Genomic DNA, 12,467 nt, shown 5'->3' on the forward strand with positions numbered 1-12,467 from the left:
TTTTGGGCTGTGAGTACATTGCTGCTGTCTTTCAAGCTCTTTCTTCACAGCTGCTGCTGACTTGCCCCTGTATTTTGATCAGGTTTTTCTCAGGTTTCACAGAGACAGTTGCTGCAGCTGGGCTATGTTTTAAGTGTTTGCACAGCTTTACCTACATCATCTGTCAGACACTGTTAGATGTGGATGTAAAATGTTTACAAAACTATCCCTGCACAATGCTCTTTTCATGACCAGATGTGTGCACCAGATAAGGGCTTTGGAAGAAACTTCATGACTGCCTCTTACACTTATCAAAATGTTTATTTTAATGTAACTCTTTGAGTGTTGCCAAACATTAGTAGCTAAGAGTGGGCCAATCAACCAGACATGAATTGTTTCTTTTTCAGAAATCAGCCTAAATGATGCAACATACTTTCCCTTAGTGAGAAATACGCCAATTTTAGCTGAATCCTGGTTCCAAAGTCAGATGAATCATCATGAAAAATGAGTGACTTAGATGTACATTGCAATTTTAATTTCTTAGAGGTCTAGTCAGTTGTTCAGGTCTCAACTAAAATGAATAGGTAGTTCAAAGCAATTTCAATCTGTAGCTTTTCAGTGACCGTTGTTACTGAAATGAACTAAGGAAAACTATCTGTTTCCTATTAAGTTTATGTTAATGAGAAAAATACCAACTAGTGCTTTCCTTAGCAGTTTTGTGGGACACATACTTGAAGCAGAGCTCCTATCTCAGAATAGAACTCATGTCAATTCTGTCTACCTCAAAGACAGATTTTCAGGTTTCCTCTCTCAATAATTTTCCCTTAAGGCCCCATTAGTAGGTGAGAACAACCTACAGTGTACATCTATCTGAATAGTTCAAAACATGTTATGCTTCGTTATCCATAGTACTTACGTTTTAATTTTTTATTACATTGTTTCATGTGTTATCCATGCGTGTCTCCAAGGAAAATTCTATGCCATTTGAACATGTATCAAACTTTTCCAGATCTATCTGTTGCAGACACTCTCTATTGCCTTTCTGCTCAATGATTGGCTTCAAGTCTGAGGGCTGTACACCCAGAGTGTGTGCAAACCCTTGAAACTTAATGGCCATTTTGTTACAATGGGATTTCTTTAGTCCAGCCTGATGGAATGTATTTTAATACTGTACTGGTGCATTAATAATAATTGCTGCAATATGTACAGTAAGCATGCTTAAAATGTTGGTTCCACTTCCAGAGTATTCTCTCTTTTTCAGAGTCTGGCAAATATAATTTAGTGTGCCAATTGGTAATAATTTTAACCCATAATGAACATTACATCTTTATATGCTCTATATACATATGGGAAGATAAAACAATAAATATATATATAAATATTACTCCCAATAACCACTGTTTGTCGGTGTTGGTAAGCTGTTGGGTTCATCAGACATTAGACTGAAAACAAGCAGTTCCTCATACATGAAGAACTCTTTTCGTTAACATTCTTTGTTCTCCAAGTGTGCCCATTTGACCTGTAGGTTTTATTTTCTTAAAAGCACCGTTGATCCTCAGCTGTTTAGCTTCCTCAAATGGAATGTGAAGCAGTTGGCCAGCCAGAAGTCTGGACCAAAAATTTCATCCATCGGTACATGTGTGTGTGCATACATGTGTGTGTGTATATACAGAGATATATGTATATATCTATCTATCTGTAAAAAATCCCATATATATACATATATTTGTATCTATTTGTCTGTCTGTCTATCTATCTATCTATCTATCTATCTCCAAATAAGATGCATACATGTTTGGAGACACATATGTGCACCAAAGAAAAGCTTTTGCTGCTTAAGACCAAAGAAAAGCTTTTGCTGCTTAAGTTAGACCTTCGGTTTTCATTTCTCTGTGTCACCTCACACCCATCTCACATCAGCAAAACTAATTTCATTTCATCAGGTTTCTTTTCATTTATGCCTAAACAAACCTAACAAAAGTGTTTTTTTAAAATTTATTATTATTTTGCCAGCAGAATCAGTTTACAATAACTGAAAGATAAGGAAAGTAAATGCCTCAGTTATTACGTGATATATTGACTAGACTCCTGCTAGCATATTATGAACCATATTAACTGATTTCTCATATGGATTTGTATAATCCAATATGGAATGTAAATTTCTGTGTTATAATGAAAAAGTAAGCAAATGGCTATTTTTGCCTAGGATGTAGGTTCTGTAAACTGAGTGGAATATGAATATCAACCTAGGCTTTGCACTAAAACTGTGTGGATCAAGTTTTAGTGCAAGGAAGAGATGAGTCTGCCTGGGCAAAAGAAGTCAGAAAGGACAAGAGTGTAGAAGTTTTACACGGTTTATTGCGTCATTAATGTATAAACTGGTGTGCTGGGGTGAAAAAAAGGGCCACTATTTACACTTTGCTCTCTGCATGTAATGTGTTTAGAACTGTTACTGCTCTCCAGAGGTTTCCTGGGTAATACCTGGGCCCATTGTTGTTTTAGAAGAGACTCAGTTTTGAACAGTTGTGCCAGTTTCTCCTAGAGCTACAGGAGTCCTTGTTCTGAGTCCTCTCAAAACATTTGGACTACATATATAATGAAGATGAGAATGTAAGTCTGTGGTTTATGATGGTGATGAATGACTATTTGGGAATAATTTTTTATGATAATTAAAGAAAATACGATTAATATATGCTTATACTAAACATGACGTGGTTAGGCTGCAGTCCTGTTAGAAAGGAAATAACCCAGAAGAGGAAGCACACTGGGATTTTGAGTGAGCTTATGGTTTTCTGAATGAGTTTCTCCTTTCTCAAATATAATGTGATATTCCATTCAACAAACATTAAGAGAAAGTCTAAAATAGTGCAACATACTCATATTTTCTTTAAATATATTTATATCCATATATAAGTTAACTACATTTGTTATATTGCAGGCTGGGAATCACCACATGGACACCTGCTTGTAGAGGATATTTTTCTCCCTACTGAAACACCAAGTTGCAGATTGGATTGTATATCTTCATTGCCTTTCCATTGGTCTATTAAAAATTCATATTAGCATAATTTTATTTATAATTTTGGCTGCTTTCATTATAGTTCTGTCACAGGCTTTTTCATTATCCTTAGCTCAATTTATATGTGATGGTAAACTTGCTCTTTTACTTTTTTGATTATTATTCCCACAAGAATACTTTATTCATTCTGCAGTTTGCATGTTTTCATTCCAGTAGAAATCCTTAAACCATTATTTTTTTATGTGCTTTACAGTTTAATGGAAATTTGTAACAAATGCTATTTGAGTTTTTTAAATACATCCTTTTCCATATATGGATGCATTACTTAGTCCATTATGTCCATGAGTATTCAAAGAAACATGTAACAGTGGTTCATTAAGTAAAGACTCAAATATTTCTAGACTGGGAAAAAAACTAACCCTCAATACAACCTCCTCTGCTTTATTGCTATATAAACCAAAAACAAACAAAAAAACTCCCACAGAACAAATATATTGAGATTTAATCTCTTATATTAAGAAGATTTACTAGAAAATTTTAAATTCAAGAAGCATGATAAATTTCTTTGCACATTAATTTAATTTGCCAGGACACCTCAGGGCTCATGGAAACATCCATGGAGGGCATCAGGGAAGGACCTGTCAGCCAGGACTCATCCCAGCCCAGCCAGGAGCAGTGCAGCCAGGGACTGGAATGTTCCATGTGTTGCATCATTTTGCTTCTTTTTTAGCTGAAGCTTTCCTACCCTTTTTCCTAAATTAGTCAATGAAAAAATTAGTGACTATGTCAGTAGAAATAGGACTTCATTAATAACCTGTGTACATATGGACATGCTTTGTATCTCTTACTGTATGAGTGAACATGAATCTAAATTTAATGTATCTGTCATAAAATGAGAATGGCATTTTCTCTGCATCACTGATTCTGAAGCAGGACCCTAACTGAGGTGCTGTTTAGCCAGCATTATTTGCAGTTTCTGCAAGAAAAATATACAGGAATGTCTAGACATGGTGTTTTTTGTGCTTTTAGGTTTTTCTTACCCCCTAACAGAAAACCTTCAATTTTTGTTATTACATTAAAATATACACAGTTGGCACATTCATCAAAACTGTTAACCAAGAGTCATCTTTGACAGATTATACTAAGGAAAGATTTGACATGAGAAGGAAGCCCTGAACTGAAAGAACAGTTATAAATTAAACGACCTGAAGACTCATGGTCAGAGAGTGAATGTCAGGCCACTTTGATAGAGTCAGAGATCCATGGAGAGCTCTGTGTAATGTTTTGCAGGACCCTAGAAAACAGATGTCTCCACATTCCTGTGAGGAGGAGGGATCTCTGCTCAAATGCCTCAATAGAATGGAAGATGGAATAAATGGATCATGTCATAAAATTGACAGAAGTTGTAGAAATAGCATTAAATGTCAGGGCTTCAGAAGCTGTGATAAATAGCAATTTTTAAGACAAAAGTAATATTTCTTCCCTTACTTTTGCCTTTTTCATGAATAACACTAGGAATCTGACTGTTTGCTGTGCATGTGATTAATTGAAACCAAAGCCACTAGATATATTCTAAAGGGATTATTAATAAGTACCTATGAAAAACTACTGGCTTTTAGAATACTACTGTCCTGATTCTTAATTTGAAGATTTGTCTTTGTTTATATCATGATGCCCCTGACATGTCGCATCAAATTTGTAGCTGTAATTTCTAGAGAATTAAATTCCAGTAATTCTAGCATTTGCACAATAATTACCAGCCTCCTATTTAGCTTATAGTATCCTTTGGATTAGTCTTCCCCTGAATACCTACAGGAAAAAAGCTAGAAAGATGTTTAGAATATATAAATGTTGAAATGCTGAATGGCTAAAGAATATTGATTACAATCTTTCCTGCAACTATATTGGAATTTAGGCTCTTCTTTAAAAGCAAGCAAACAAATCAGCCTGATACAGGTTTATTTTTTTTTTTTTTTTTGCTACAGTGTAGTGTAATTTGAAAATTCTTAAAGACCTCAATTTATTATACATAGGATTTTGTGCATTTAAAGACAGTATTTTAAGGCCATATAATGTAAATACTTATCTAATCTCTCTAATCCCCTCCATATAAAGACATAGAATTTTTCAAATGCATATATGTTAACAATCTAACAATTGGCCCAGAATGTTGAACTCTTCACAAGTTCAGAATGAAGAATCCAGTCAAATGTAAAGTGAAAAATAGGTTTGTTGACTTTCTTTTCTTTGTTCCTGTCAAACAAATTTTACATGGTTAATTGTCATGTAGCTGCTCAATAGTTGCTTAAAAATAGTGAGGCACACCCAAGAAAACAAGGAATGTACACGGCATAGAGGCTATATCATGACAATAGGTTTCATTTGACCAGGTAAAAGTCTAGTTTACCTCCACATCTGAGCTTGCTGTCTAGAATGTCTCCACAGTCAGTAAAAAGGAGCAAATAGTATATTTAGATGCATGCAAGTTTATGAGGCCAGATGTAATTCACTCAAGTATATTGAAGGAGCTGATGGAAGTTCTCACAGAGCTGCTTTCCATCATTTATCATTAGTCCTGGCAAGCTGGTGAGGTTCCAGTTGACTGAAGGTTAGTAAATGTGATGCCCATCTACAAGATTGGCCAGGAGGATCCAGGGGACAACAGGTCTCTCAGTCTGGCGGGCCTTTCTTTTTAAGAACTCGTTCCATTTGAACTTTTCAAAGATTATTACAAGATTTGAGCAAGATCCAGGGAGGCAACTCAGATGCTTGAACTGAAAATATCTAGAAGTTACTCACCTGCCCCTAGCAAAGTGTCCAATGGAAACTTAGTCTAAGGCCTAATCACCACAGATAAAGAGAGAATTTTTCCTCAGACAGGCAGTTTCTAAAAAGCTAGATCATGAGCAGGGAACCATTACTATTAATAGGGAACATTAAACCCAAATGTGTGGTTGTTGTTCTGGCCATCTCTGAGGCACCAGAAGAAAGAAAAGGTCTCTAAAGGACAAAATAATTGCAAACCCACTCTTTCATGACTACACATTGAGTTAAACAAGAAGACTTGTGTTTTCAGTTCTGTGTTGCCAAGTTTGGCTTTGTTTATATTTTGTGACTGGAATGAAAAAGTGGAAAAATTTGTGTCAGTTTAGGACAGAGACTTCCTACCAGAGAATTAACCTGACACTGTCACTCCTGTTGGCCCTGTGCTATTGTACCAGGTTGACTTCTGGCTCCTTCCAGATATTTTGTACGCAGGTTATAAAGGCAGTCTCCTGGGAAACGACCCACATGCATTTCAAAATCCTTAGGCTGTTTGCAGTCCAGGATCTAGATGTGCTTTTTTTTTCCTGAATGCTTTCCTTTCCTCCACCAAAATCTTTTGTATTCTCACTTGCTCTGCACTATAAGCAGAAGTGCAATAATGTTTTTCAGTGTTTCTTTTTTGACATCAAACTAATCTAAGTGACCTGGTTAACATTGTGGCCTCATAAGCGATTGTATTAAGGATGAAAAATATAGCATTAGCGTGAGAATGAGTGCTAAAATAGGGAGGGGAAATGGACTTCTTTAGCTAACTCCTCTACAGAGAGAACACATTGTGTAACTGCACCCTTTGTTAGAGTAAATGAAGACTTACCAAGCCAAGGATTTGAAATATTTGGCTAATAATTGAATTGATTAGCTGTCTAAGATAATTAGCTGTTGATAGATACATGGAAGGATTATTTTACAAGAGATATAGTGCCTAGAATGTTAGAATTCCCTACCAGATGTGGTTTTTGATGCTTTGGGATCTATTTTGACAGGACTAACACATTGTTTATGGTCAATCAAATTAATACAACATGTAAATAGGAAATATCTTGTTGGGTTTGATTACTGGTTTTAGTTGTATAATAATGGCTATTAGCAGAACTTTATTTGTGTATTTATTACTTTACAATGCAAAGCTCTGAAACAGGAGTAGACCATGCAAATTCCTTGAAGTGAATGATTTGCTCAAGGTTAAACAATCTTGTTAAAATTTATGAAATATCCACATGTGAGTTCCTCTAAAAAGGTTATATATATAATGGAAGTAAATGCACTCTGGCTGTTTTCACCGATGTCGACAGACGTTCTCATATGCACTCATATAAGTAAAATAAGAGCTACATAAGAAAGAACGAACAAAATGAAACCCATACTTCTTAGTAGCTGCTTGCAAGTGAGCAGCAAACTTCAGGGATTCATGGAACCCCAGAAAAACCCATTTTATAAAACTGATGACAAGATCAGAGGTTTCTCAAAACAACTTACTGACTTGCACAATAAATATGAAGCAGTAAACATGCCAGATCCCACTGCACTTTACAGGTAGAGCAGTTGCTACATCTTGATACAAGAGTACTTTTTCAACGTAACCTGTGCACTGACTATGATACACAGTCCTGTGTGCTTTACCTCCATGAACTTATTTTTATTTTGTGAACATTTCTATTAAACCTGAAACTACTCATTTGGAAGGAAACCTGCTGCTGATCAGACTGATTCACAGAGCTGTACAGTGCCTCTTCTTTAATGTGGTAGTTCACATATATGCTTCGCCTAGGCATAAATGGCAGTCCTGGGATTTAATCTGCTGCTTCCTTTTGTCCCTATTACTTGTGCACTGAGGGGGAAGTGTTCTTACATTTATTCCAAATTCACATCTGTTTCTCCAGTTGGATAGACTTCTAAGGTTTAAATGTGATGGTGCAGCTGCTGCCCTTTTGCACATGATGTCTCCTTCTTTGGGAACTGAGAACTAATTTTCTCCTTTTACAGAACAAAGATACAAATACTTTTTGGGGGCTAGTTTTTATTAGGCTCTTCTCACACGCAGCTCGATAGAAGGGCAATTTTCAGAACACTTTTTCATTCCTGTGGAAGGTTCCATCACTGCTCCCTTGTTTAACTTCCAAAAGAGAGAAGTCACCGTGTGAGTTTAAAGGCTAAGACATCCTTTCCTATAACTGTGGGTAAGCAAAGTGCACTGGAAGGTGGAAGAAGAGAAAATAGTTTTCACAGTCTCCTGGACACAGAAAACTGTATATTTATGATACACAAATGAATCTAAAGCTCATTTTGCAGACCACAGCGCATTAAAATACTACTGCAAGCTTTCATGGTCACACAGAAAAATGTGTTTATATATGCCGTTTTTTTGTTTCAAGCCATCTTGTATATATGTCTGATCCTTTAGCTTTCTTCACTTTCAAATACATGGTGACTTGTGTGTGTGTGGGAGGTTTGGGGAGGCAGTTTTCACAGTGAGACACTGGCAAACTGGAAACATGAGGGAAAGTTAATTACAGTAATTCCTTCACTGAAATGTTTTAAAACAACAAAATACTATAAATGGTGATTTCATGTTCTTTCAGCTGACTGATAATACACAGTAATACTCTCCTATGAAAATTTATTCTGACAGTGCAATTTGAAGGTGAATTTTTTACTGCCCTTAATAGTGTTTTATAACATTTGTTTGTGTTTTAGCATGTATGCCAGGATACTGTTGGAATTAAGAATGGGTGATTTCAGCACCCTGAGAGAACTAATGAAGATTAGTATAAGCAGTTCCATGAGGCATGAAAATAGTGAGATTTTGGAGAGAAGATGGCAAATCAAGGTTAAATTTTGCCTCTGCAGGAGAATGAGGGTGAAGTCAAATTATCTAACAAGGGCTGTAGAATCCTTTTTTAAGAGAAATGAAAAGATCTTTTTCATTACATTCCTGTGATTTGTTCTAGTCCTGCTGACACAGGCTATTAAAAACCTTGTTTATGTTTTAGAGACTTTTTAAAGAGCACTTTGGAGCTTTATAGTGTTTGTAGAATGTTCTTTATAGTTAAAATTACACGCTGAGATGGCAGGCTGCTGAGCTAATATATTGTTACACTGATTAAATTGATTAAAAGCTTCATTTTTGACAGGCAAATTGTAGAGGCTGAGATTTCTTTATTGCACATTTCAGTAATTCAGCTCATGTCTTGTCCTATCTAATAATCACTTCTTTGCCTCCCTGTTTAGGAATCATCTCAGCAGCGGGTACATTTTCAAACAGCATATTAGCTTCGCATCTGAATTACATGAGTCACAGTGCATTGGCATCACAAAAGCCTTATTCAAGGTAATGGCTTATTCAGTGAAACACTTGAAATATATTCCATTTTGGTTTTTTTCTTGCTATACTGTGAACAAAGAAAGGGACCCTTGATTTTTAGATTAGAAAATAAGAGATTGCTCTTAACATAGCTGTGGATTGACAGAAGAGGTCATAGTGCAGAAACATTTTATGTCCTACTCAGAACAACATATGCTTACTTAAAAATGTGTGAGAAAGCAGATCAAAAAACCTTAAAAGAAATCACTGAAGATATAATGGCAGATAAAGAAGAGGATTCAGAAACTTCAGTCAGCTGCAGAGAAGTTTTGCAATAAATATGGAAATAAGGTGAGGGTACTTAAAAAAATTGGTAAACCTAAATTGCTTTGAATAAATGTAGAAGCCAACAGAATTGTCTTCTGATGGCTATGCAAAGTGCAAAGTGTTCACAGCTTGCAAACAGGAGACTCTGAAGGCAGTCCAAAAATATGAGTTGGCTGCTGCTAGTACCACACAGATACTTGATGATCGTCGTATGGCCAGTACTTATCAAGAGTAACACTATCAAAACCTTCTGGTAAAGGTATTCCAACTAAACAGGTTGAAAAAGGTTTGTCAGGGCTTGTGTCAGATAAACAGATGGTATCGGAGCCTGCAGATTTGGCTAAGGCAACCCAGACATTTGTCTTTGGTTGATTTACAGGTAAAGCTTCACTGCAAAAACAAAAACAAAAGGTTAAAAGCAACATGCATCTACACAAATAGTGCTAAAACTCCATTCTTTCCTTGAGCTGTTTTCGGCAGATCGCTTTCTTCTGGTGATTCTGCGCACTTTAGGTCTGGGTGCTTGCTTCCTGGCTTCCACTTGCAGGGTCACTGGCTGGTGTGGTGGCGTCGGCAGGCTTTGATGTGTGGTATGGCTTCACGTTTTTTGCTGGAATCCACTTGATTCCTTCACCTGTGGAGAGACATGCAAATCCCTTTCCCCACATTATAAGATCATATGGTCTTTCTATTTTTCCTGACGCTAAATTCTTAATTAAAACTGGGGGGTGCTCTTTCAGTTTTGCTTTTTTGTTGTTTAAGAAATGTCTGAAAATGAGGGGGCCAGGCTCTTCTGCAGAGCTGTTCAAGAAATTAAAAACATACAAGGCTTTATTCAACCTTCTTTGAGGTGTAGCCTGGGTTTTTCCCCCTTTCTGTTGATTTAAAATGCGTTTTAAAGTTTGATGTGTTCCTTTTAGGGTACTTTTTAGCAGTTGTTTAAGATACGGTGAGCAAATGCCACTGTATCTTACAGCACTTTTTAGCTCTTTAATTTCGAGAGTGGGGATGGGAGCCCCCGTTTTAGGACTGTCAAGCTGTTGGCTAGCTATCACAGGCTTAGTTAATAGACTAAGACTTTCATCTTTATAGATTTGGGGTCTTATTTCATGGCAATCTGTTAATTGAGAATAATCTGAGCACTTTGGAGGATTTTTTGATTCAGAAGGTAGCGCTGACAAACTCTCAGAACTCGTTTTCTCTTTCTGGGTTGCAAGATCCCCGTCGCTCGCTGGCGGGACTCTGGGGCTCATTGCAAACAAATTTGGCTGCTCTTCAGAGTTTACTTGTGTTAGATTTAAAGCATCAGCTCCGGCAGAGGGGCTCTCCGTCTCCCCTGCCACTGGAGCTGCATCATTCCCATCCGTTCCCCACCTGCTCGCGGCTTCTGAGGCGAGGCTGTGCTGCGCGGAGGGATACGGCTGGGTGGCGGAGGGATACGGCTGCGCGGTGTCGGGGGACCCCAGCGGGGGTGGCTGCGGCGCGGGGATGGGGCCCGGCAGGGGTGGTGATGGCACGGCAGAGCTCGGGAGTGGCACAGCCGATCTCGGTGGCGGCGGGCGAGGAGGTGGCGGGGCCGCGGGGGACTGGCTCCGTGACTCCGGCATGGCCGATTGAGGCGGCGGCGGGCGAGGGGACGGGACGGAGCTGCGTGGCGGTGGGGGGGCGCGGCGAATAGTTCCATTAACTCTGCACAAGCTGGGATGAGTTCTGCGGTACTCTTGTCCCAGCGTGATATGGCATTAAATAATTTGATTCCCACTGAGTCCCAAAAGTCTCTGGTGTAGACTGCTGAACGGTCAGCATTTGGGAAATTAATCAGAGTCCATTCTAAGAGGTTTTTTAGCTCCTGTTTAGGTAATTGTCTTGAACCAGAGCTTATAAGTAAATGCTTAAGTTGCTTATAGAGATCTCTGTCATGGGCAGAGTGAATTTGTCCCATTATTAGACCAGTATGATACTCACTTAGATGATGTTGCAGGAGCGGTGTCCTTAGTCAGAGGTCCGTCGTGGGGGGCTGGCCAGGCACTCCACTCGGCGCTCAGGACGCTGCTTTTGGGTCCTTTCTCAGAGCTCTGGTTTTAGGCGTCGCGTGGCAATGGCTTTCCATGCTCAGGACCTCACAGGTGGGTCCGAACTGAGCTCCAGTGTGGGCGGTGCTGAGCACTACTCGCCTGTGCTCGGGGCGCGCGGCAGGGTCCCTCCGTAGAGCTCCGGTCGGCACTGCTTAGCAGCGTGTCCGTGCTTGAGGGGTGCCACGGCAAACTTCCTCAAAGAGCTCCAGGTAGCCGCTGCGCAGCAGTGGCCGCCTGTGCTCGAGGACTGCCAGGCAATTCCCTCCAAGAGCTCCAAGTAATCCCCGTGCTCGAGGGCTGCCTCGGCAGAATTATAGAGCTCCGGCTTTAACGATGTGCAGCAATGGTATGCCGTGCTCACGACACGTTCTAGGTGGCTATAACTGGTCTTTTAGTTACCGTCCATGGGGAAGTCTCCCACAGATGGAAAAAGCTGAACCGGGCCTTCAATCACGTTGTGCGCCAGACTGCAGCTGCTGGGTGTGGGATCAGCAATCACGTTGGGCGCCAGACTGTAGGTTCTTTGGTGTTCAGTCTGGACCGGGCGTAGACGGTCGGTGACGAGAGATCTCTGAAGTCAGATCTTGGAACATGCGGTTTATTGCAAAGGGCGTGGGTACAGGGGCACTGCTTAGAGCTGCAGCTGGCAGCTCTGAGCAGGCCCAAGAGAGCAAGAGAGTAAGCGGGTAAGAGAGAGAGAGAGCGAGAGGAATGAGAGTGAAGAAGTGTGTGTGAAGAGAGAGTAAGACTGTGTAAGAGTAAGAGAGAGAGTGAGAGTGTCTGAAGTCCTGGTTACAATACAATAAATCATCTTCTGTACTGAATATTCTAATTGTCACTAACCAATCTAATACAAGATACAAATCCTATAGCATTTACATACAGCCTATAAGAGTTCTTATATTACCATAGAGTGTTACATCTTAACTTCTAAAAACTA

The 12,467-nt window shown here is 39.1% G+C and overlaps 1 protein-coding gene across 1 annotated transcript; it reads right to left on the bottom strand.

Annotated features, from left to right (window-relative positions):
* Positions 1-9,704: 9,704 nt before the first annotated feature.
* LOC121666812 (classical arabinogalactan protein 9-like) lies at positions 9,705-11,096 on the bottom strand. The gene is made up of 2 exons (XM_042032765.1): positions 10,739-11,096; positions 9,705-10,108 (listed from the first exon to the last, which is right to left on the bottom strand). Exons 1-2 carry the CDS (start codon positions 11,057-11,059, stop codon positions 9,962-9,964), a joined length of 468 nt encoding a protein of 155 aa, XP_041888699.1. The 5' UTR covers positions 11,060-11,096; the 3' UTR covers positions 9,705-9,961.
* Between the last annotated feature and the right edge of the window lie 1,371 nt (positions 11,097-12,467).

The sequence above is a fragment of the Corvus kubaryi genome, unplaced genomic scaffold (assembly GCF_017639235.1).
Source record: "Corvus kubaryi isolate FWS band 111438036 unplaced genomic scaffold, C.kubaryi_AGA036_p1.0 133, whole genome shotgun sequence".
Lineage (NCBI taxonomy): Eukaryota > Metazoa > Chordata > Aves > Passeriformes > Corvidae > Corvus > Corvus kubaryi.